General features: G+C 38.2%; 2 protein-coding genes across 2 annotated transcripts in view; one reads left to right on the top strand and one right to left on the bottom strand.

Moving 5' to 3' along the window:
- LOC118242725 (CMRF35-like molecule 5) overlaps window positions 1–24591 on the top strand; it is a 90302-nt gene that overhangs the window by 51065 nt on the left and 14646 nt on the right. The window lies entirely within an intron of this gene.
- Window positions 5112–9471, bottom strand: LOC118242726 (CMRF35-like molecule 5). Its single transcript, XM_035535059.1, has 5 exons — window positions 9384–9471; window positions 8909–9226; window positions 8612–8710; window positions 5531–5559; window positions 5112–5428 (listed from the first exon to the last, which is right to left on the bottom strand). The coding sequence occupies exons 1-5, from the start codon at window positions 9421–9423 to the stop codon at window positions 5330–5332; spliced, it is 585 nt and encodes a 194-aa protein (XP_035390952.1). The 5' UTR covers window positions 9424–9471; the 3' UTR covers window positions 5112–5329.

Raw genomic sequence — 24591 nt, forward strand, 5'->3', positions numbered from 1 at the left:
GTGACATGTGTCCAGTGCATCTGTAACATATTTTAATGGATTTGCTGTAGAAGAGAATGTGACAGTTGCTTCAAATGTTGTGCATGGAGTTGCTTATATACTCTGCGGTTGTAAATGATGGAGGTGTTCGTGGTTGTATTTCTGGACAAGCACTTTAAAGCTTAAAGATTACTAAAGTAAAAGGCTATGTGTGTTTTAACAGATTTCTGAACGTGTAATGAAATATGTGGTTCATTTGACTCTCACACTTATGAATGTGTTTGATGCACATCACATTTGCTTTGACATGCTGAATACTGTTAAGTGAAGATACATTTAGCAGAATAAATTAGATGGATACTAATGGTCAACTTCTAATTGAGACTCTTCTCATTTAGAGAGTATTAATTGCTGATCAGACACCCAGGTCAGACAGGAGCAGTGAACAAACTGCTCACAACTACCTACAGACACTAGACTTTACATATTAGACAAGTTTAGCATGAACAATTGAACATGATTTCCTCTACATTGTGAAAACAACAAATATTACACAGGTCATGTTATCTACTCACCTGTAACTCTCAGGTAGATCTGTATACTATAAACCCGGTATCCATGATTCGATTTCCAGTTTGATGTAGCTCCACACCAGTATGTACCAGAGTCCTGCACTGTTACATATCTAATAGTCACAGTCAGGATTTGCTTTTCTCTGTCATCATACAGTGATATGTTTCCCTTAGTTATATGTATCTCTGTTTTATTAACAAATGTTTTATCAGAACCAACAGCAGTGTTCACTCTCTTGCAGAAAAACGGGTTCATTCTTGTGGGATTCTGGGTATTTGCAGCTGATGTTCACACTTCCTCCTAGATAGCAGGTCTTATTGATGGGATTTCCATAGTGCAGACCTATCAGATCAAAACATTTGCATTTATTAACAATGTTTAATATTTCTATTCTAGAACTTACCATCCTAATAAAAAAGTAATACTATAATAATAATAATAATAATTTTAATAATATAATCATAATAAAAAAGGAAATGTGACACTTTTTGCTTTACTGGTATTAACCTGACTGACATGATGATGACTGGTTTAGGAATTCATAAAACAATGATCTGATTCAGAGATCAGATCTACTTCAGACACACTTCCCTTACTGCTACAAACCCATGAAAATATCAAGTTTAGCTTAACCAGTGTACATTTACATTTTTGGCTTTTAACACACGCTCTTATCTAGAACAAATGTGCAGTTTGGAGGTTAGGTTATTCTCTCTGAAAGCGTTTGTGGCTAAACTCTATGTTACACGCTACTAAGCTGCTGTTACATTGAGCTTCACTTCAGCTTCACTGGTATGTTCCAGTGTCATTTACACTCAGCTCTCTGATAAACACACTGAAGAATCCTACACTTCTGTTATCACGAAATGAGAATCTGTCTTTATGAGTCCACGTACTGTTTGGATTTGTTGTTATTTGATCTAAACATGACTGATCTGTTACATTCTTACAGAAAGATTTCAGTTTGGTTTTGTATTCATCCTCATATTTGCACTTGATGGTGACTCCTCCTCCTCCACATGCAGTCACTGATATAGACTCCATATCCTTGGACTCTCCTGTATCTGAAAGACATGACAAACATCCATGTAAGCAACAGCTTCATGTTGAAGTTGTTCATTTTGTTTCAATTCATCCTTCCCTTTTTCTCAGCTGTGTTTTAGTCTTGGTTTGATTTGTTCTGCACCTTCTGTATGTCACTGTATGAAATTCCCTGGGAGATGTTATCATATATAACACCATTATGCCACTGATCATCAGTACTGTAACATGTGTTTGAGGGGTGTGATCTTAAATGGGATGATTACAATGTCACTGTAATGGGGCTCAAACCCAGGACAGAGAGGTGATGATCCTGACACTGCTGGGTGAGTTACCACACTTTAATGAAGGTGGGCCCGTGTGCAAAACAGTTAGATCTTAGATCAGGTAAAACAAGAGAAGTAAAAAAAAAACAACAGTAGGGAATCTAACCCCGACCACTTTGTTGCAAAGCAAATGAGCTCCCGCTAGACTAAAACAACCTGCGCGTATATATCGCACTTCACAGGAATGGAGGATGACAAAACAGGAGGAAACACTAAACACCACGCTGATTGTAGAAAACGGGAAAACAAAGGCCGCTATGGGAAGAATGGTAGCACCGATGCACTGAGGAAAACCAAATTCTGAAACTTCCCAAACAAAAACAGAAAACAGTGAGGGACATTAGTGTCTAAGGGGAGCCTTGGGAGAGAGCCAGACTCTAGAAGGGAAAACTGGAGAAGGGCGGGGACGTGTAAAAACACAAACACCCTCACAGTGCAGAAGAGAGGTGTAGCACAAGGGCTCACAGACCTCGATACCCAGAGTTACCAGCTAGGAGCTTGAATCAAAACTTTAGCAAAGACCCAACACTGAGTGACTGTGTCACTGGGCTTATATAGATCTACCCCAGCTGTTGGGCATCAAGCCTGATTAGTAGTGTGCCTGGTGCCAACCCTTACAGTCACACTGTCATAAGGACACTCAGGACTTCTGTGGCTCAGAAACTCCAGTGACTCAGAGACTTCCAAGTAAAAGTGGAAAAAAAAATGTATTTCTATGAGGTCTTTGTGGTTACCGATATTGAAAATTAATTATGTCACTGTTCTATTGCTTCATCTTCAGAAACTGTACTGCTGTAGTGTCACCCATGCGTCTGTTGTTGCTAACACAAGGATTGCTCTTTCCTGAAGATGTTACTCACAGCTATCAAGAGGGAGTGAGCTCCAACTGCTGCTGGTGTTTGGCAACATGCCAATATCATATTTCTAAGAAGGTGAAAGGTTAGAGGATCTTCCCTTATGGGTTTTATTTAGTAATATGCTGCTTATAATTTAAATGTGTGCTTCACTTTAGAACAAATGTGACTACAAGTATACATCAGCTCCACACTGGTACCTTTTATTGACTTCCACAGTGAGGCCTCTGATCTTCCTGTTTTACACATTTCAAAATGCATTTCTGATTCAGTCAACACACAGTGGCAATGAACTGCTAATCAAACTATCTTTGAGTTTGTGTTAACTCTTTAAGTCTCATCTTTGCACTTCATGGCGACTCCCAAATATCCAGTTACGTTTGTTGAGACCCCAGTAAGATCTAAAAATTCACCAAAAGTGACCATCTAAACAAAGACTATATTTCACCCTGCTGATAATAATGATTAAATATTGATTTTCATACCTGAGATCACGTGCAGTGTGAAGATGAGAAGAATGAAGAATCTGAGTTCAGCTTTATGTTTACTGCCTCCAACTCCTAGATTAGATGTGTGTTAGAGATTGTGTGTGTCTGTCTATATAGGTCCCTGCCCCTGTATCTGGGCTTACTAACTCTGTTCATCTTCTTATGGCTTAACTCATATAAAAAAACTCTCATTTCTGTTTTTGAGGGCAATGAAAAATAGACTGGCATTAATAGAATTTTTTTTTTTTTTTTGGGGGGGGGGTTCCTCTAGCAGTAAGGCTGGGGTTATAGTTGTAGACATGCAGATGCTACAGAGGTAATGATGTACATGTATGCTGTGCTGTTATACTGTGTGTGTAAAGTGTGTAGGAATGAGTGTGTGAGGGTGAGGTGACAGGGATGTGTGATATGGTAGAGTGAGATAATGTGGTTTGAGCCGGGCCGGGTGTGTCACGTCCCTGTAGTGATGTCGTTCACGGCCCTGCCTGCCATCTAAACCGACAGAGAGATTTTTAGCTTTTATTCTTTACCATAATTAATTCAGTTTCTGTAAGTTTGTGGTGAGTTTTGTGTTTCACAGAAGCATATCCTTCCTATGTAATAGAGTGTAGTTTGCGATCCACTGAAATGGCTCAGGAACAGCTCACAGGAATCTACACCAGTGAGATAACACTCTAACGGTTTTCTGGAGAGATACACCACACTTCACTATTTGGTAGCCTCTGGATATTATTCAGTCTTCTCATGGAGATCCAAAGAACACTTTGTAGTCTATGTGGCATCACTGAGACCCACATCAACCACATTTTCTGGTTGTGTTGAATGAGAACCTGCAAACACTTCAATCACAGACCTGTAAAACTTTAGAGAATTGTATTTCTGCTCAGTTTTGTTACTGAAGGTCGTTGTTACATTTTTAAAAAATGTAATCATATATTCCTCAGTACGCTCATGGACTGTCAAATTTGTGGAATTAAAATTCTGTAATAATTCTATGAAACAACATTCAATCTGAACACTCACTAGGTTGCACCCTGCTGCAGGAGAACAGGGTTTTAATTTTCAGAACATTTCCACTAGATGGCACTATTGCCTCTGTTTAGCACATGGGGACATTAATCAGCAACAGTGTAAGCTCCCCTAACTCAAGTACATAAATTAAACCTTAACATTTTGCTGTTTATATTATTTAAGGGGAACATTTGGTTTCAACCAACATTATTTTACATTGAAGAGTACATACATTACGTGTAAGTTTGTCTATATATCATTTGCACTTTAAACATAATGTGAACATTATATATATATATATATATATATATATATATATATATATATATATATATATGTACTTTAAACACTATGTGTATGTTTGTCTATATATTATATGTACTTTACACATTATGTGCACTTTGTCTTTACCACTTCCTATTCTCTGACTAATATTATTAATTACTTTTCCAAAGAGCATGGCACACCACTTCCTGTGGCGTGTGGTCCGTCACTCTTTCAGTGTGAGCTGTTACCCTTTAATCTACTGCATGCTCCAGAAGCTTCAACAAACACTGAACACATTACATATTATTAATGTGAGGGATTCTGGATCAGGGTCCTAAATTCTTCCTTGCACACAGGCTGATCGAATATTGAGTCAAAGATGGAATTAGTTGTGTTGTCTGGGTCAGTGTTGTTGGAGCTGACCATGGTGATAAGCACTGTCATTTTGATTTATACTGAACAAAATCATACTGTCTGTTATTTGTTTAATTTTAATACTTTACCTCTCTATACAGAGACCACTGTGGTAAATGTAATAGGTTGTATTGCTGTAATGTAATTACTTACTCTTGTAATTAAGTAGAGTTACGCAATGCTTACATAAATCAGTTAACGAAACAACATGTACAGGTATACAGATGATCAGTTACACAGGTAATCAGTTACACAGGTGAACAGTAGTGAGCTGGTAAATGTAAGACACCTCTGAAGCTTTTAACTAAATGATCAATCTTCTTTAGACTAAGTTGATTGTGGTTAGTCTCTGGGCTCAGACTTATTACACGGAATCTTAATGATTATTTTTGAAGCCAAAATTCTGATAGACAGACTCTGGTTGGTTATTTTCAAAAGCAAAATTTGGTGAGATGTTTACATAATCTTCATTTATCTGAAAGGGATCAAATTAAAATGTAACAGTTGTAGATATGTGTCTAATGAATGACTGATGCAAATCATGTGATCATATTTTATCATGTGACTTTGTACCCACCTCTCTAGACTGTGTTACTGTCTCTGGGTCTGTAGGGAGAAAATGAGGGCAACAGAGAAAAAGTAGAGGTGTAGTAAAGCTGAGTGAGTATTAACACACTGAGTATTAACACACTGAGTATTAACAAACAGAGTATTAACACACTGAGTATTAACAAACTGAGTATTAACACTACTGAGTATTAACACACTGAGTATTAATATAGTGAGTATTAACACACTGAGTATTAACACTACTGAGTATTAACAGACAGAGAATTAATACATTTAGCTTTAATACACTGATTATTACTACAGACTCCACAATTAGAATTTGTCCATAAGGGTTTTTTTGGTTGGTTTTTGCTCTGATCTCCCACTTCAGTATACTGGATTTGGGCTGAAACAGGTTTTCTACAATTATAGTGGATACTATAGGCATTAATTAAATGATACACACATTTATACCAGAAATCAGATAACAATCAAGATATAGATATAGTTCAAGATATAGTTGTGTGAAAGAAAACAACAAACAACTTTCCAGCATAAGGGTTTCCAATAAGAGATAAACCACTGATGAAGTGGTACTGAAGAACAGAAAGGTCAAGCTACATGTTATAAAAAGCATATGTAAACATCTGTACTGTTCTACAACAGCGACTTCCACAAAGCATCTTAACTGCTCCCATCATCCAGATGTTTCAAGACTCTGTGTTTCTTTATCTTACAGGACGACAATGACCACAAACATACTGCTGTGTTCAGATGGAGTCTTTTTTAAAGCTAAAGAGTGGAATGATCTCGACTGGCCAGGACAAGAACCTGAACAGATTCCCACATGTAACTGATCATGTATCTGAATATTTATCTGAGCATGTATGCGAGTATGTTTCTCATTTTCTGAAGACAAGATTCCTGTGTGGTTCACCAACATAAACACCCCTGAATTCAAAAGGTCATTCTAAACCTTATTTCATAGTCACTGTGCTGCAGTGTCTACACACCAAACTCTTCACTAACGACTGAGTGTAATTCAGAATATGTTTAGCATATGGTCATCTTATGTTTGTAATTTAAAGTGCATTTTACCTTTTTTCTTTATTCTGTAGTAGACTGCTATAATCACACCAGCAGTTACCAACACTAAACCAGCAGCAATAGAGAAGTACACAGCCAGACCTGGAAATACTGTACAAGGAAATATGCACACAGAGAGCAAAAGGTCATGCAGTTCATGACCAGTACAGGCAACAAAATGCACTTTGCAGAGTTCATATTTTTTGGAACATTTTCAGCACTTTATATTGCACAAGTTGTGGTGAGCATACTCATTGTAAGAGAAGCACATACTGTATGTGTCAGAGAGAGCACACATTATAGGTACTGTACTGTACTGGAGCAATAACAAAGTTGAATCTCCCTCTGAACATTGACTGTGCATTTTTACAGCATGTTGTTTCTGTGGCCCACTTCTGTTATTCCCACCCATGACTGTGACAGAAAGGAGGGAACATGACACTCACTGACAGCATGATCACTGATGAAAACCTATGCCTACTGAAAGATATTATCATATTAACTGTGTATTGGTATTTTTTTTAATTAGTATTTATTTATTTATTTATTTGGGGGGGGGGGGGGGGGGGGTTCCACTAGCAGTAAGGCTGGGGTTATAGTTGTTGACATACAGATGCTACAGAGGTAGTGATGTACATGTATGCGTTGCTGTTATACTGTGTGTGTAAAGTGTGTAGGAATGAGTGTGTGAGGGCGAGGTGACAGGGATGTGTGGTATGATAGAGTCCCTTTAGTGATGTTATTCACGGCCCTGCCTGCCATCTAAACTGACAGAGAGGTTTTTAGCTTTTACTCTTTACCATAATTAATTCAGTTTCTATAAGTTTGTGGTGAGTTTTGTGTTTCACAGAAGCATATCCTTCCTATGTAATAGAGTGTAGTTTGCTATCCACTGAAATGGCTCAGGAACAGCTCACAGGAATCTACACCAGTGAGATTACACTCTAACGGTTTCAGGAAATATGCAAGTAGATACATTCCATTCATCTTAGAATTTAATGTTAATTATTTTATATAGATGCAGATGGAAGTATTAAAAGATGACATTACAGCTGAAACATTAAGTTTCTCAAAAATCCAGTGTTACTTAAATCTTACTTAGAGACAGTGGACAGGAGTTCACAACCATGTTCAGGAAAAAAAAAATTGTTTGTCAGTGGAAAACAATGATTACATTTAGCTAATGATCCTGTATGAATCACAGAAAACTGCAGGTAGATAGCCATTATTACAGAGGGTTCATTTTAAAGAAGTGAATGCTACTGTAAAATGCTAAGGACAAACATCTCAGCTGGACAGGAGACATGACAGTTATAGAAAACAGAAGCTCTTCACACTCTAACCTGCAGTGGTCAGTTGCATGGTTCAAACTCATATGTAACCATGGCAACACTTCCTGTGTCTCTCTCTGGTCTATGGTGGTGCTGTGCTTGTTTTCTCTCTCATTATTTCTGTCTCTCTCTCATGTTAAAGAACTGCCAAACTCAAAGTGTATAAAAGCAGCCCAACATATATGAACCATTAAACTACTTGCCTACTTGGTCCATGTGAAGCTATTCATATCCACAGTGATTATTTGATTATATTTCTATATTCCTGTTGAGGTACTATTTAGCAGGATAGTATCAGTGTTTAAGAATATGTATATATTCTAATAGTAAGAATTAATTTATTGTCCCCTATCTTACACTGACCACTTTTAATCACACTCTGTGTATTGGTCAAGCAGTGTTTACACCGTCACTCACCGGTATATCCCTCCATCCTCTGATCTCAGATCAGTGATGGTAATATTGAAGACTCAGCCTTCTGTTACATCATCCAGAGAGAATTTTCTACAGCATTTAATGTTTAGTGTTTATTCAAAAAAAGAAAAGCTTACAGTGAACAAGTACATGTGCAAATGAGAGTGGCCTTGCTCAGGGGCCCAACAGTGGTAACCTAGCAATGTTGTGGCTTAAAACAGCATAACCCCTTGTTAGGCATGTAAATAGATAGATGTCTACCTTTTATCTCTGCCTACCTCCAGATGACCATGTGGACTCAGTATACACCGATGTGCTGGGATCAGGTGTTGGAGGGGTGTAGGTGGAGTGTGAGACAATAACATTCATAGGTGTGTCTGAAAGACAGAAACAGACTTCTAAATTTCAAATATTTCTCATATTCAGTACACACAAAAATCTTGTTTTTTATGTATTATAAATCCCTACTTCACATAATCGCCTCAGTTAATCATCATCATCATCATCATCATCATCATCATCATCATCATCATCATCACCATCATCATAACTGTCGTTATCTGCTCATCACTCACCCACTTTAACCACTAACAGAATCTCTGTGTAGTCATCACGCAGTGTCTGCTCTGTCACACACCAGTATTTTCCTCCATCCTCAGATCTCAGATCAGTGATGGTAACAGTGAAGACTCTGGCTGCTGTGTCATCATTCAGAGAGAATCTCTCGTCTTTAGCAGATTTAGAATCAACAGGGATGTTCTTAGTCCGGAAAGTATAACACTCTCCTCTGCAGAGGTACTTCAAGTGGGTTTCATATCCAGACTTATAGGGGCATCTGATCTGAACTGAAAGGCCCTTGTATCCAGTTACTGTAGTTACAGCAGCAGTTCCAGCTGTAAAATAAATCATTGTGTTAGTAAGGTACAGAACATGCAGAAGATCCACTGTTATGACTATTCACTTCACTACCAAGTCCCTCTCTGTGTGGCAGGTAAACTAATAATGTGCTGAACCTGTCTGATGATAGTGAGCAGTAAATGGACAACTCACCTGGGAATAGACTGGACAAGACGAGTATAAGTGTCCACATGTTGAACTGGGTGGTGAGAGTTCTGTGAGAACTGTCTCATAGTCTGACACTTCCCCCTTCAGTTCTCATCACTGCTTAAAGTGGTGTGTGTAACCAATCACCGCCTCTATTCTCTCTCATTTTTTCAGAGCTCTTCTCTCTGTCTTTGGATTTCTCATTTCTTTCTCTTTTCTCTCTTTCTATCTTTCTTTCAGAGTGTGACTGAACTGAGTTCACTGAGAGTGTGACGTAGTCCAAGATCAGGTGTAGTATATATCTGGAGAGCCATCACCTAAGTCCTAATGTGACCTCACACACAGTGGTGAACACACTGATGTTAAACAATGATGTGAAGGAAGTCTTGGACATGTTTTGTCCAGGTGTTTTATAAACAATATGCATGTTCAGAAAAACAAAAAACCCACAGTGAGCTCCTGCCACTTCCTTTTTATTTTTCTCAGACTCATTTCTAAGCCTCCCTGCACATTTTCCTGTGTGTGTCATTATTTCATATATATACTGTTGTGCTTTCCTTTACTTTAGACTTTTTGCTTTACTGTACATCAGACCAAAGCAGCAACTGTATTGTCTGTGTCTGTGTTGCTATGACAAAGACTAAGGTCTCAGATGCTGTCTGTCCTAAATAGTCTGCCGTAATGACGAACTAATCTTATGTATTTGTTTGTTTCCATTTAGGTTAAAAACATTTCATGTTTTGTTTGGCACATTGTCACAAACAAAGAGCTGTACAGTTATTGGTAGCTGGTTCCACAGTTGTACACTCTGCTGCACCACTGTGCCATTTAGTGGTAAAAACATTTTATGCAACCTGGCATTGCTAAATGGGCCCTCTGTCTGGTCCCCATTCCCCTGTAGCAATTTTACCCAGTAGAGTTTAATGTATCCAAACTTCAAACTTTCACTTATCTGACACATTTATATAGTACCTTTCTCAACACAAGGACTCTTTACAGACAGAAACCAGCATGTTACAATCAAATCACACACACACCTATGAGAAGCAGGGACTGTACCCCCTAGAGGAAGGGAAGAGGTTAAGATATTCCCAGTTAGTCAAAGGTCCATGCTACAGTGCAGCATACCAGTACTGCCATCTAGAGTTCAGTGAGCATCACTGCAGCTGCAGTACGAGTACAGCTGCAGTAGAGTATGTCTACCCACTTAATCTCTGAGTGCAACAGGTTTGTCAGCATAGACTGTATACCCTAATAACTTATCATGTCTTTCTGAGGAAAAATAATCACACAGTAAAATGAGGTTTTACTTGTGTGTTTTTGCTCAGTTACTCCACATCTGAATGGTGTGAGTGCAATTAATTTTATGGCAGGGATTTATTAGGCGTGGTGTGGAAATAAGCTAAAATATCATGAATTGTATTGACGAAGTGATTTATGCACATGTGTGATGGTGACCACGTTAAATGTCAGTGAAGCCCTTTGTGCTTGTAATGCAGAACCAGATTTTCCGCTCATTGTATTTTACTTTATTCAAGTTCAAAGTTCAAAGTTCAAAGAGGTTTTATTGTCATTTCAGCTATATACAAGTACACAACAAAAACGAGACAATGTTCCTCCAGGACCATGGTGCAACACAAAACAACAGTGCAACAGACAACATGCTACACAAGTGCAAACAGTACAATATAGTGCAAAAATGTCATTAAATAAACAATAATAAATACAGGACAGGACAAATACAAAATGAGTAGACAATGCAATTATTTAGTCCAGTACACAGTACTGGGCATATGTAAAGCCAGTTGTGCATAGGAAACAGTGACATGCTACCCTGAACATAGCAGTCACCGGTAGCAGCCAGAACAGTTCAGAGTACAGTGCTGGTTTAGTACAGCAAGTAGGATAATGTGCAAGACTGCAACAGGAGTGCATAGTTTATTTGTGTGAGGTTTGACTTCAGCACTAGTCCGATGCAGAACAATGATGTTAGTGTGTGTATATGTATGTACATTTATGGTTGTTAAATTGCATTAATAAACCTGTAGTTTATTGACACCAGTGATGTTGCTTTTTAAAAGGCCTAAGGTGGTACCTGTTACAATAGACTCCCTTGTAAATATGCTCTGGTCAGTTCAGCAGGAGTAGGGTGTGGCTGCCATTTGTGCTGAACTGGGTGTGTCTGTCTGTGATTTTGGAATAACTAAGTACTGAGGGAAGTGTTTTGTGTTATACAGAGTTTAAAATATACAGTCACCGTCTCCTATTTTCCCTCACTTTGTCATTTTTCTTTAATTCACACAGCACACACACACACACACACACACACACACACACACACACACACACACACACACAGACACACACACACACACACACACACACACACACACACACACATATGCGCATGCAAACACATACACATACAGTAGGCATACATTTCACATAATTTCTTGTTAGAGTCTGTCCTTAGGCACCCTGTTATTAGATCCACTTGGACAATTTATTTTAGCTTGTAAAAGGTTTTTTACACACGAAAACCTTTAATATATCAGAAAGCATATTAATATAAAAAGCATATTATTTCCACCAGATGGCACTGTTTCCTCCTGAACTCATCAGGTAAATTCCACTGCCACAAAAACAGAATAAATAGAATAACATTTACATACATGATACATGTATATTATTATATTATTACTGAGAGTCCTGTGTGCAGAATCAGCTCACTGGCAAACGTTCCTTTGAGAGTTTTAAACAGTGCAGTACTGCCAGCTCCACAAGTTGAGTAAGGAGATCCGAATACCTACACACATTTACTCTTCTCCTCCTCACACTTACCCTGAGTGTCTTCTTCTCCCCACACTTACTCTGAGTGTCTTCTGCTCACAATTACTCTGAGTGTCTTCTGCTCACAATTACTCTGTGGCTTGCACCTCCCCAGATCAGCTGTGCATAGACTGTTATGATAGCTATGCAGTTTTCTAAGGGAAAAGTTTTTCTGAGTTGTCAACTGTTTGCAGCCTTTAAATGGATGATTAAATGAGCCAGTTGTTCAGTCTTATGTGTTGCTCTGTTGATGACTATGGACAGACTGGGTTTTTTGGTTACACTTAGAAGGTCATTTTGGAGTAAATCACAGAGTCCTCAGCTTCACTTGGAGTTTAGTGCGTGGGTTGTGCTTTGCTAAGACACATTTACAGTGCAGTATGTGATGGAGTCAGACGGTTCATCTACACTGGAGTAGATTACAGTGTGTGAAGACCCCACTGTGGTGTAGACAGTGGTGAGTGTGGACGTTACTGCAGTTCTCAGCTCCTGATCTTCAATCTCCTGATAGATGCACTCATTCTGCAGAAGAACAATTTGTGTAAAGATTCTATCTATGTTCATCAATACAGTCAAGCTAAAGTATGTTGAAACCTTCTACATTACTGTGGAATTGTTATAGCACAAATATTGTAGCTATAGAGAAGTTTGCATAGTACCACTTTACTCAGTGTTCTGCAGCCATTTTAAATGCATATCTAGTCTCCTTAATAGATTGAGTGTCCTTCAGAAACATTAACAAAATTCTGCGAGAGAGTAGGTATACAACAGTATTAGCATCACATTTGACTTTGTCCTCAGTACTGTCCCTGTCCACTGGATGGCATGTGGTTTAGTTCAAGGCCTGATACCTGTCTAGTGCTGACTGGCATTGAACCTACAAGGATCAGCTCTGTCATGCCTGCAAAACAACAAGAGAAGTTATATTATTATCAGATAGCAATGTACAGAGTGTATTTTTCTGTGTGTGTGTGTGTGTGTGTGTGTGTGTGTGTGTGTGTGTGTGTGTGTGTGTGTGTGTGTGTGTGTGTGTGTGTGTAAATCTTTATTGTATTTTTAAGTGTTTGTTATAAGGCCATTTATTTAACTAAAATGGCACCATGCATCCTTAGTCTGGAGGTCTTGGTTTCTAAAAGTTTTATGTGTGTAAAAACACATGCAAAATTGATAAAACCCAGAAAACCCTGTTTAAGTTGATCTTCCTGGATCCACTGAGCTTTAAAAATGAGAAACATTTAGTACACACAAACATCTTCTTTACGCATGTATTTAAATACATGTTGTCATTTGTGTAGCTTGTTTTTTATAAATCATCTGCAAGACTTATTATTATTATTTTAGTGTTAATGGTTGACTTCTTGTAATGCCTGACAGCTGATGTTGATCATTATTAAAGACCTCCATTCACTGAATGATGCTGCTAGTAGTTTGGCTTAGAAGAAGGACAAATTGTTTCTCAGTTGTTTCTAATTGCACCAGAGGTTATTGAAGCATTCTGAGGTCAAATTGTTATCATCAGTACTGAAAAATTGCCCAAGGACCAATCTGGATTTAAATCTTGATTCTCAACCCAGCTGTTTTCATAGAGAATATACAATGCATCCAGAAAGTACACTTGCCTTTTTCCACAATTTGTTATGTTACAGCATTATTCCAAAATCAAATTCATTTTTTCCTCATAATTCTACACACAATACCCCATAAGGACAAAGTGAAAAAATGTTAGTTTGGAATTTTTGCAAATATTCACAGCCTTTGCCATGACACTCAAAACTGAGATCAGGTGCATCCAGTTTCCACTGATCATCCTTAATAGAACTGTAGCCTTTATACCAAGATAGACCTAGTACCAGAGTAAGTGCTACATAGATTATAGTTACCCCACCACCCACAAATTAAAACAAATATAATAATAATAATAATAACCTGTAACAATAACCTGCTGTACAGTACTAGGATTCATTCTATGAGTAAATGACAAAGCACTTTTGTAAGTTGCTCTGGATATGAACGTCTGCCTAAATGCCGTATATGTAATAATAATAATAATAATAATAATAATAATAATAAATGTCCTGGAGTGCAGTCAAATGGAGGTGATAACCCCATCAACGTGGTTATGTGTCCAATAAAGTGACCACTAAATGTATAATACTGTAAATAATAATGGTTTCAACCGCAATAATTATATTATGAACTTATATGCTAAATTAGTATTTCCAAAATAAATTAAAGTTTACTTATCATCATGTAACGATCTTTGCGATGATGAGGGACTATCTTCATTCTTTTGCATTTACTGAATGTCATTTTTCTTTTCAAAAGGCGTTCCCTTTGTATACATTTTATAGCTTTTAGTGGAGTCTTCTTTGTCTCCATAATGTAAACCTTCCGAATCTATTTATTTATCATATTGTCATAGCTGTTCACACCATAGGAGGTATGCATCACATATACTGAACTAGTGTGAAAGACACCAGAAGTCATTCTGTCTCAGACACTAGAGCTCCTACAGTCTACTCTACTGTCAGTCTACCCACAAACCCCTCTGGTCCCTCCCAAGCTGTTTATGACTAAGTCCAATTACCCACAAACCTCTGTGATCTTACACATACTGGTTCTGCTACTGCTCCACTACCGTCAAACTCTCCTGATCAGGACACTTGTTGTACAGCTCAATTACCCACACTTCTCTCTGATTCCTCAGTGTGTGATACAAATCAGTCAGAAGGGTTGTTTGCAGAAGCTCAAACTTATGCATCAGTGAAGTTTTGAGAATGCAGACAGTTTTAATGATGCTGTGACCAGGGAGACCTCCAAGGAGGACTCGTGTGAATATTCCACTGTTAATCATGTCACAGGATGGGTCTACGCTTGCATTTTTAATTGGTTACCCTTGCATTCTTTCATGTTTTTATGAAGACTGTGTAAGGGAGAGGGGGAGGGGCTGGGGATGAGAGCTGGAAGTACAAGTCACCAGTGTGCTGCCTCTGTCTGTTAGCTGCAGCACTGTCAGTGGTACGGGGGCAGAGAAACAGCAGCATGTTTGTGTGGATTCTGACTGGATCATTTGAATGCTTCTAGAAGCCAAAATAAGAATCATACAATCAATCAACCAATCAATTATTTACAAGAAGATAAGGCCAGTCGGCCCGTGTTTGTCACGGAGCCTGTTCTGAGCCTGTACTGCCATTTAGAGCACAAAGCGAGTAAGTTACAGTGAGCACCGTAGTAGAAATACATGACTCATTAGAAACAGGGGCGATTCTAGGATTAGAGCTTTGTACATTTTAAAATTATTTTGGACCAGCATTCCCAGACTTGGGAATGACTGACTTTTTGCAGCCACCATACCACAGACACACATACTGTAACTGATGTGTGCATGAGCGCATGTGATCAGTGCAGCTACTGCACGGCTTCTGGGAGAACAGGGCGGGGGAAGAGTAGGAGAGAGAAAGTGGATCATATAATTCACGAATGAAGGGACGACTGCTTTATTTTCATTGTTAATATATTATGTTTAAACCATATATCTTCTATGGTTTTAACATTTTTTTCCAGAGACAAACTTCTGATCTACTTAAAGCCCACCTAAACAGAGCATGACTGTTAAGTAAAGAAGACTGTAAATTTCTTCCTGAGAAACTAGTATGTCACTGCAAACATCTGAACACATAAAACTGTGAGAATGACTGAGAATATCACGTAAAGCTGATGTCTGAGCTCCCAATCTATAACTGTATGCAGTATCCACTTGGGGTCTTTTCTTTGGAATAAATGCAGCTGAGGCTTATAGCTGTTCTTACATGCCAGACTTTGTAATGGATTTTCCACAATATGAGAGTCAATTATGAAAAATCTGATAAGTATTCTAATCAACTAACAATTATTAATAATCACTGCATATCCTGGCACTTAATATGCCAATCAAAGGGACCTACATGAGATATTTTGCTATTCTAATATTAGCCTGTCTGATAAAACATCAGTTAAAGAGAGTGTGAGATGGATAAATGATAAATTTGTGACACATGTCTCTATATGATGATAGAGTCCTGATCTGCTACATATCTGATGGTCACTGTGAAGATGCTTTGTTCTGGTCAGTACTGGTGAGCTGAATCAGACTGATAACCTGATCATGGATATTTGATTTAATTAAAATGTGTGCAAAGTTTACAGCTTTGTTTGTGTTTGAGCCAGTGTTTTATCTTTGTAGTTGGAGTCATTCAGTATCTAGATCTGAATTGTGATGGCCATATTTGATGTAAATAATGTAAATAATGCACTACAATGTAAATAATGTGCTTAGACTGTTGTGCCGTATTGGCAGCAGCAGTGGGCGGGGCTAAACCCTCAGTGGCTCTATTGAACCATCAATTATGTGCAAAGGGCTCTGAGGTCACGTGATGTCCACACCACCGTGGCTCAGTAGCACAAAACATCCAGGAGTTCCATTGTTCCCCACTAGATGGCGGAACACATTTCTTCATTGAAATGAGTCTTTTACTTACCTTAGTTCATAATTTCTATGTGATACACAAAGGCAGCTTTCATAATTTTCATAAAAGAAATTGGAGATTTCAGCTTAAATAAACTCTGTTTAAATAGTCTCTGCTCTTTTTATTGGTAATATTTGAAGGGATTAAATATGTACACAACAGAAATAAGAAAATTACATTATTTTATTTGAGACTGAAACATTTTCTAGACCTTTATGTCTACAGGTTAACCAGAGGAAGGGTGTTTTCAGCTGATCAACCGTGTGAGTTTTAGAGGTTTTCCAGTTCCCACCAGTGTCACTGTGAGGTTTTCACTAATCCAACGTCTGTTTTGTTATCAATAATTCTAAACTTATCCCTCATTCCAGGAAATTATATGATCTCAAACAACTGTTGTTGCATGAGATCAGAGATCAGACTACCTCAAACTTGCAATAGTCACAAAGCACTCTGGGAAATAGTTGTCAGGAAGTGACACACTTGTTACAAACCACATAGTGAACAGCTCATGAGGGAAAATAAGAAATAAAACAAAAACTTTAAAAATGTCTGTAAAGACATGAGGTTTCCAAACATCAAATTTGGAATGAGCTCTTAAAGTGGTTCTCAAGAAGATCAAAATGTTCTATAAAACAGTAAATATTCTTATTTCAGCAGTATGCCGAAAGGTGGTGAGATCATTTAGAAAATGTATGAAACAACAGAAGAAATATGGTACAGTGAGCAAGTTCTGTGAAGGAAGCTGACCTGAAGAAAATACAGTGCAGCATGAAATCACCAATTACGTACAGAAGATACAGTTCAGAACATTTGAGCAGGGATGGATATTGCACTCAAAGGAATATTAAAAAAATTATCAGTAACTTGTAAGTCAGGCTATTACAGATTTTAACTTGAAGTACACAACTATTTAAAATTATTTCCATTCTGCAGAATCAGAGCAGAGAATTGAAATGGCTTTTTGGGTTTCTGTATGCAGGAGATATGTATTAAAAGTAAGTGAGCAGCTCAAAGCATCCAAAGAAGTAGATGCAGTTACAATACATCATAATATTAATGAGTACATTGTTTGTTCAAGTTTCCAGGACAGTATACTAAAGGGCTGTAGCATATGTGAAATAATGATTTACACAGGAAGTGGGTAAGAACTTTTTACTGCATGTGTTATTAATACAAGGTATGAGATCCAAAGCTATAATGACGCTACTTCCTCTATGTCACAATTAGTGTAAACATGGTGGTGTGGACAAACCATCATTTCTGTGATTAAAACTGTTATTGGTTAAAATGGTTAAAATGGGGGATGAGGCCAATGAAATTCCAGTTCTTCTTCCTCCTCTGCTTATTTATAATATAAATGTATTCTAACATTCTAGAAATACAAAAATATAAGTAAATAATCACTGTCACACCCAGAACCACAGAAAGGGCATGAACACAAGACTCAGATACATAAAGGCAGTCAAAACCAGACTGTCTCTACTGTCTTGGTAAAGTAGAGAAGGGTGGAGTGCAGGGTGTATGGGATGGAGAACTCATCCTGGTCTAGACCTCTTCATGACAGGGTGTGCAAGTGTGGAGGGACAAGTCCCCTTGACTGCCGAGCTGAGAGAGAGAGAGAGAGAGAGAGCGAGAGAGAGAGAGAGAGAGAGAGAGAGAGAGAGAGAGAGAGAGAGAGAGAGAGAGAGAGAGAGAGAGAGAGAGAGAGAGAGAGAGAACAAAAATAGTTTTAGATGCATGTTTCTCTCTCTCTTAATGCCATTCTATTTTTTCACTGCCCTCAAAAATAGAAATGAGTTTTGTTTTTTTTTTGTTTTTTTTCATGAGTTAAGCCATAAGAAGATGAACAGAGTTAGTAAGCCCAGATACAGGGGCAGGGACCTACATAGACAGACACACACAATCTCGAACACACATCTAATCTAGGAGTTGGAGTCAGCAAACATAAAGCTGAACTCAGAATGAAGATTCTTCTCATCTTCACACGGCACCTGATTTCAGGTATGAAAATTAACCTTTAATCATTATTATCAGCAGGGTCAAATATAGTCTTTGCTTAAAGATGAGACTTAAAGAGTTAACACAAACTCAAAGATAGTTTGATTAGCAGTTCATTGCCACTGTGTGTTGACTGAATCAGAACTGCATTTTGAAATGTGTAAAACAGGAAGATCAGAAGCCTCACTGTGGAAGTCAAGAAAAGGTACCAGTGTGGAGCTGATGTATACTCGTAGTCACATTTGTTCTAAAGTGAAGCACACATTTAAATTATAACCAGGATATTACTAAATAAAACCCAAATGGGAAGATACTCTAACCTTTCACCTTCTTAGAAATATGATATTGGCATGTTGCCAAACAGCTGTAGTTTACTACAGGACAACAAAAACGAGTAAGTGCTGAATCCAGCAGCAGCTGGAGATCACTTCCTCTTGATACCTGTGAGTAACATCTACAGGAAAGAGCAATCCTTGTGTTAGCAACAAAAGATGCATGGGTGACACTACAGCAGTACAGTTTCTGAAGATGAAGCAATAGAACAGTGACAGAATGAATTTTAAATATGGGTAACCACAAAGACCTCATAGAAACATATATATATATATATATTTTTCCACTTTTACTTGGAAGTCTCTGAGCCACTGGAGTTTCTGAGCCACAGAAGTCCTGAGTGTCCTTATGACAGTGTGGGACACTACTAATCAGGCTTGATGCCCAACAGCTGGGGTAGATCTATATAAGCCCAGTGACACAGTCACTCAGTGTTGGGTCTTTGCTAAAGTTTTGATCCAAGCTCCTAGCTGGTAACTCTGGGTATGGAGGTCTGTGAGCCCTTGTGCTACACCTCACTTCTGCGCTGTGAGGGTGTCTGTGTTTTTACATGTCCCCTCCCTTCTCCAGTTTTCCCCTCTCAAGTCTGGTTCTCTCCCAAGGCTCCCCTTAGCCACTAATGTTCCTCTCTGTTTTCTGTTTTTGTTTGGGAAGTTTCAGAGTTTGGTTTTCCCCAGTGCATCGGGGCTACCATTCTTCCTGTGGCATCCTTTGTTTTCCCTTTGTCCACGCTCAGCATGGTGTTTAGTTTTTCCTCCTGTTTTGTCATCCTCCATTCCTGTGAAGTGCGATATATACGCGCAGGTTGTTTTAGTCTAGCAGGAGCTTGTTTGCTTTGCAACAAAGTGGTCGGGGTTAGATTCCCTACTGTTGTTGTTTTTTTACTTCTCTTGTTTTACCTGTTCTAAGATCTAACTGTTTTGCACACGGGCCCACCTTCATTAAAGTGTGGTAACTCACCCAGCAGAGTGTCAGGGTCATCACCTCTCTGTCCTGGGTTTGAGCCCCATTACAGTGACATTGTAATCATCCCATTTAAGATCACACCCCTCAAACACATGTTGCAGTACTGATGATCAGTGGTACAATGGTCTTATAACTGATAACATCTCCCAGGGAATTTCATACAGTGACATGCAGAACAAATCAAACCAAGACTAAAACACAGCTGAGAAAAAAGGAAGGATGAATTGAAACAAAATGATCAACTTCAATATGAAGCCATTGCTTACATGGATGTTTGTCATGTCTTTCAGATACAGGAGAGTCCAAGGATGTGGTGTCTAGATCAGTGACTGCATGTCCAGGAGGAGGAGTCACTATCAAGTGCAAATATGAGGATGAATACAAAACCAAATTGAAATCTTTCTGTAAGAATGTAACAGATCAGTCATGTTTAGATCAAATAACAACAAATCCAAACAGTATGTGGACTCATAAAGACAGATTCTCAGTTTATGATAACAGAAGTGTAGGATTCTTTAATGTGTTTATCAGAGAGCTGAGTGTAAATGACACTGGAACATACCAGTGTGCTCTTAATGTATCTGATCAACTGCACACCTACACTGAAGTGAAGCTCAATGTAACAGCAGGTTAGTAGCATGTAACATACAGTTTAGCCACAAACGCTTTCAGAGAGAATAACCTAACTTCTCCAAACTGCACTTTTTTTTCTGGATAAGCGCGTGTGTTAAAAGCCAAAAATGTAAATGTACACTGGTTAAGCTAAACTTGATATTTTCATGGGTTTGTAGCAGTAATGGAAGTGTGTCTGAAGTAGATCTGATCTCTGAATCAGATCATTGTTCTATGAATTCCTAAACCAGTCATCATCATGTCAGTCAGGTTAATACCAGTAAAGCAAAAAGTGTCACATTTCCTTTTTATTATTATTATTATTATTATTATTATTATTATTATTATTATTACTTTTTTATTAGGATGGTATGTTCTAGAATAGAAATACTAAACATTGTTAATAAATGCAAATGTTTTGATCTGATAGGTCTGCACTATGGAAATCCCATCAATAAGACCTGCTATCTAGGAGGAAGTGTGAACATCAGCTGCAAATACCCAGAATCCTTCAAGACTGAACCCAAGTTTTTCTGCAAGAGAGTGAACACTGCTGTCTGTTCTGATAAAACATTTGTTAATAAGACAGAGATACATATAACTAAGGGAAACATATCACTGTATGATGACAGAGAAAAGCAAATCCTGACTGTGACTATTAGATATGTAACAGTGCAGGACTCTGGTACATACTGGTGTGGAGCTACATCAAACTGGAAATCAAATCATGGATACCGGGTTTATAGTATACAGATCTACCTGAGAGTTACAGGTGAGTAGATAACATGACCTATGTAATATTTGTTGTTTTCACAATCTAGAGGAAATCATGTTTAATTGTTCATGCTAAACTTGTCTAATATGTTTCTAATCTTGAGGTATGCAAGACTGTAAAGTCTAGTGTCTGTAGGTAGTTGTGAGCAGTTTGTTCACTGCTCCTGTCTGACCCATGTGTCTGATCAGCAATTAATACTCTCTAAATGAGAAGAGTCTGAATTAGAAGTTGACCATTAGTATCCATCTAATTTATTCTGCTAAATGTATCTTCACTTAACGGTATTCAGCATGTCAAAGCAAATGTGATGTGCATTAAACACATTCATAAGTGTGAGAGTCAAATGAACCGCATATTTCATTACTCGTTCAGAAATCTGTTAAAACACACATAGCCTTTTACTTTAGTAATCTTTAAGCTTTAGAGTGCTTGTCCAGAAATACAACCACAAACACCTTCATCATTTACAACCGCAGAATATATAAGCAACTCCATGCACAACATCTGAAGCAACTGTCACATTCTCTTCTACAGCAAATACATTAAAATATGTTACAGATGCACTGGACACATGTCACTGTCCACAGTCTATACCAATAATAACATGGACTCAGATTATCTGTCACTCCTGTGTTTATTTTTCTATTTATCCAGAGATTCCTGTTTCAACCTCATCATCACATTCATCATCATGCATCAGTCCACAGTTCACCACACCAACCACATTCTCAGGATCCAAACACACATCAGCTTCCTCTCCTGGTACAGGTGCTGACACACTGTATCAGGACTGTACAGCATGGAGTGAAACTACTCACATACTGTCAGCTTCATCAGACACTTCTGAATGATCAGGATAAAGGTTAAATGTGATTGGTTCACTGATTATGATTCTGTGTCCTCTCCAGGATTTCCATCTTCCACTGTGATCAGTGTTGTGTGTGTGATTCTGGTGCTGCTTCTGATGGGAACCTCATTTCTCACAGTGACTCTCAGAAAGAGAAGCAGAAAGGAGCAGGGTATCACACACACACACACACACACACACACACACACACACACACACACACACACACACACACACACACACACACACACACCCTTCAAAAATGATCACATAAAACAATACTTATCAATCAACATTGTCATGAGGATAACACATTCAGATCTGTATGTCCAGATGGGAGTGCAGCATTTATCTGTGCTGTAAGCATTGTAGATTAAACAAATGTATTAGTCATGAACAGAACTCATTATACCCCAGAGCTGCCTGCTGCTGCCCTCTGCTGGCTAGAAATGTACATGAATGAGCACTGTTAGAATATGGACTAAAGACAAGAAACTAATGCCTAAGTATTCTACTGTTTATCTGCATTTGAACAGTACCTACTCAGATTAATGTAAATATATGTGAGTATCTAACTGTGAAATGTGAACAATACCATGTATTCATGTAGTATGTGATTACAATTTATTAATTTGTGATTAATGTCAAGGATCAGCATCGTCCAAGCGTCAGTCCCTCCAAGACTCCTCACACGACCACTGGGTGAGTCATGAGTGTATCACACATCTATGGGGTGAGTCATGAGTGTATTACACATCCATAAGGTGAGTCATGATTGTAGGTCATTAGCAGGCCACTACTGGAACAGGTGCACTACATGTGTAATAGAATTATAATGCACTACATATGTAATAGAATTATAATGCACTTGGCATGCAGCCCTCTGGAACCACCATACATTACATGTCCCAGAATCCTCCAAAGAGATCATCATTAACAGAGTATTAATTTGGTACACCTGTGATTCATTATGTTTCCTATGTTTCTCTAACACTTCCTCGTTGCAAAGTATTGCCTCTGTTTCCTTGAGAATACTGAGCGTTTCAAGTTTACCTGCTGTTATTCTGTGCAGTGTCCTGTTTCTAGTGAGTTTCTCATGACAGTCAAAAATGAAGTGTTTCCCACATCCAACACCACCTCTTTTCCTGCTCTGGATAAATGACATAAATGCACCTGTGTGTTCCCTTATACTGTTAACACCTGCTACTCCTGACACCACCCAGCGTTCAAACTGGGCAGTCCAGGGAAACTATAGACACATATTTCATTAATATGACTCCAAAAATAAATTTTTGTACCTCACTTGAATGCGAAGAGTAGTAGACAAACAAAAATAACATTCAATCTCATTCATAGACACTGCTGTTTAGGTCGCAACATTTTTTCCTCTTTACTCAGGTTCCACTTTCTGTCTGTGACAATGAGATTAAAGACACCAGAAGTCATTCTGTCTCAGACACTGGAGCTCCTACAGTCTACTCTACTGTCAAACTACCCACAAACCCCTCTGATCCCTCCCTAACTGTTTATGCCCAAGCCCAGTTACCCACAAAGCCCTGTGATTTGACACACACTGTTTCGGCTAATGCTATAATTCTCTCTGAGAATTCCTCAGTGTTTGACACACGGCAGTCAGCAAGGACGTCTGATGAAGCTCTAATTTATACAACAGTGAAGTTTTATAAGAATGCAGACAGTTCTAATGATGCTGTTACCAAGGAGACCTTCAGGATGGAGGAGGACACATGAATATGCTTCTGTCAAACATGTCACTTGATCAGGCTAGTTTAGCAGTTTATGCTTTTATTTACATGCATTTTACAAAATATAGATTGTATAACTTTCCCTGTCTCTCAAAGGATCTTCCACTTGTAAATGTTCATTTGGGCAGGTGTTTTGTTTTCTCATGTTTAGCTTACTTCAAAATTTAAAATGCTGGTTTTCCTTCAATAGCAGGATTTTACATGCTGTAATGGAAGAGAAAGCAACACCTCTTTGTTTTCTTGTGTTTATTCTATGAGTAAATCACAAAGCACTTGTGTAACTTGCTCTGGATGCTAAATGCTGTAAATGTAAATGTGTTCAATCTACTTGGGAGTATTTACTACAACTTTGCTCATACTCATAAACCTCTCAACACCTCTCTCTCTCTCTCTCTCTCTCGCTCTCTCTCTCTCTCTCTCTCTCTCTCTCTCTCTCTCTGTCTCACTCTCTCTCTCTCGCTAAATAAAATTTGGACATAACTGGTTATGTTCTTGTTCATTATGTTCTTATCTTCATATAAGAATTCATATTTCATTAAATAAGGTTGTAGTTTATATAATTTATGCATCTGTGGGAGTTATGGTG

This window comes from Electrophorus electricus, chromosome 16 (assembly GCF_013358815.1).
Source record: "Electrophorus electricus isolate fEleEle1 chromosome 16, fEleEle1.pri, whole genome shotgun sequence".
Taxonomy (NCBI): domain Eukaryota; kingdom Metazoa; phylum Chordata; class Actinopteri; order Gymnotiformes; family Gymnotidae; genus Electrophorus; species Electrophorus electricus.

Excerpts from the sequence above, each read along its gene's own strand:
- LOC118242726 (XM_035535059.1), bottom strand. The coding sequence starts at position 9,423 with ATGTGGACACTTATACTCGTCTTGTCCAGTCTATTCCCAG. Across the intron at positions 9,227-9,383 it reads CTTGTCCAGTCTATTCCCAG|CTGGAACTGCTGCTGTAACT; the intron begins GTGAGTTGTCCA and ends TTTATTTTACAG. Across the intron at positions 8,711-8,908 it reads TCTGTTAGTGGTTAAAGTGG|ACACACCTATGAATGTTATT; the intron begins GTGAGTGATGAG and ends TCTGTCTTTCAG.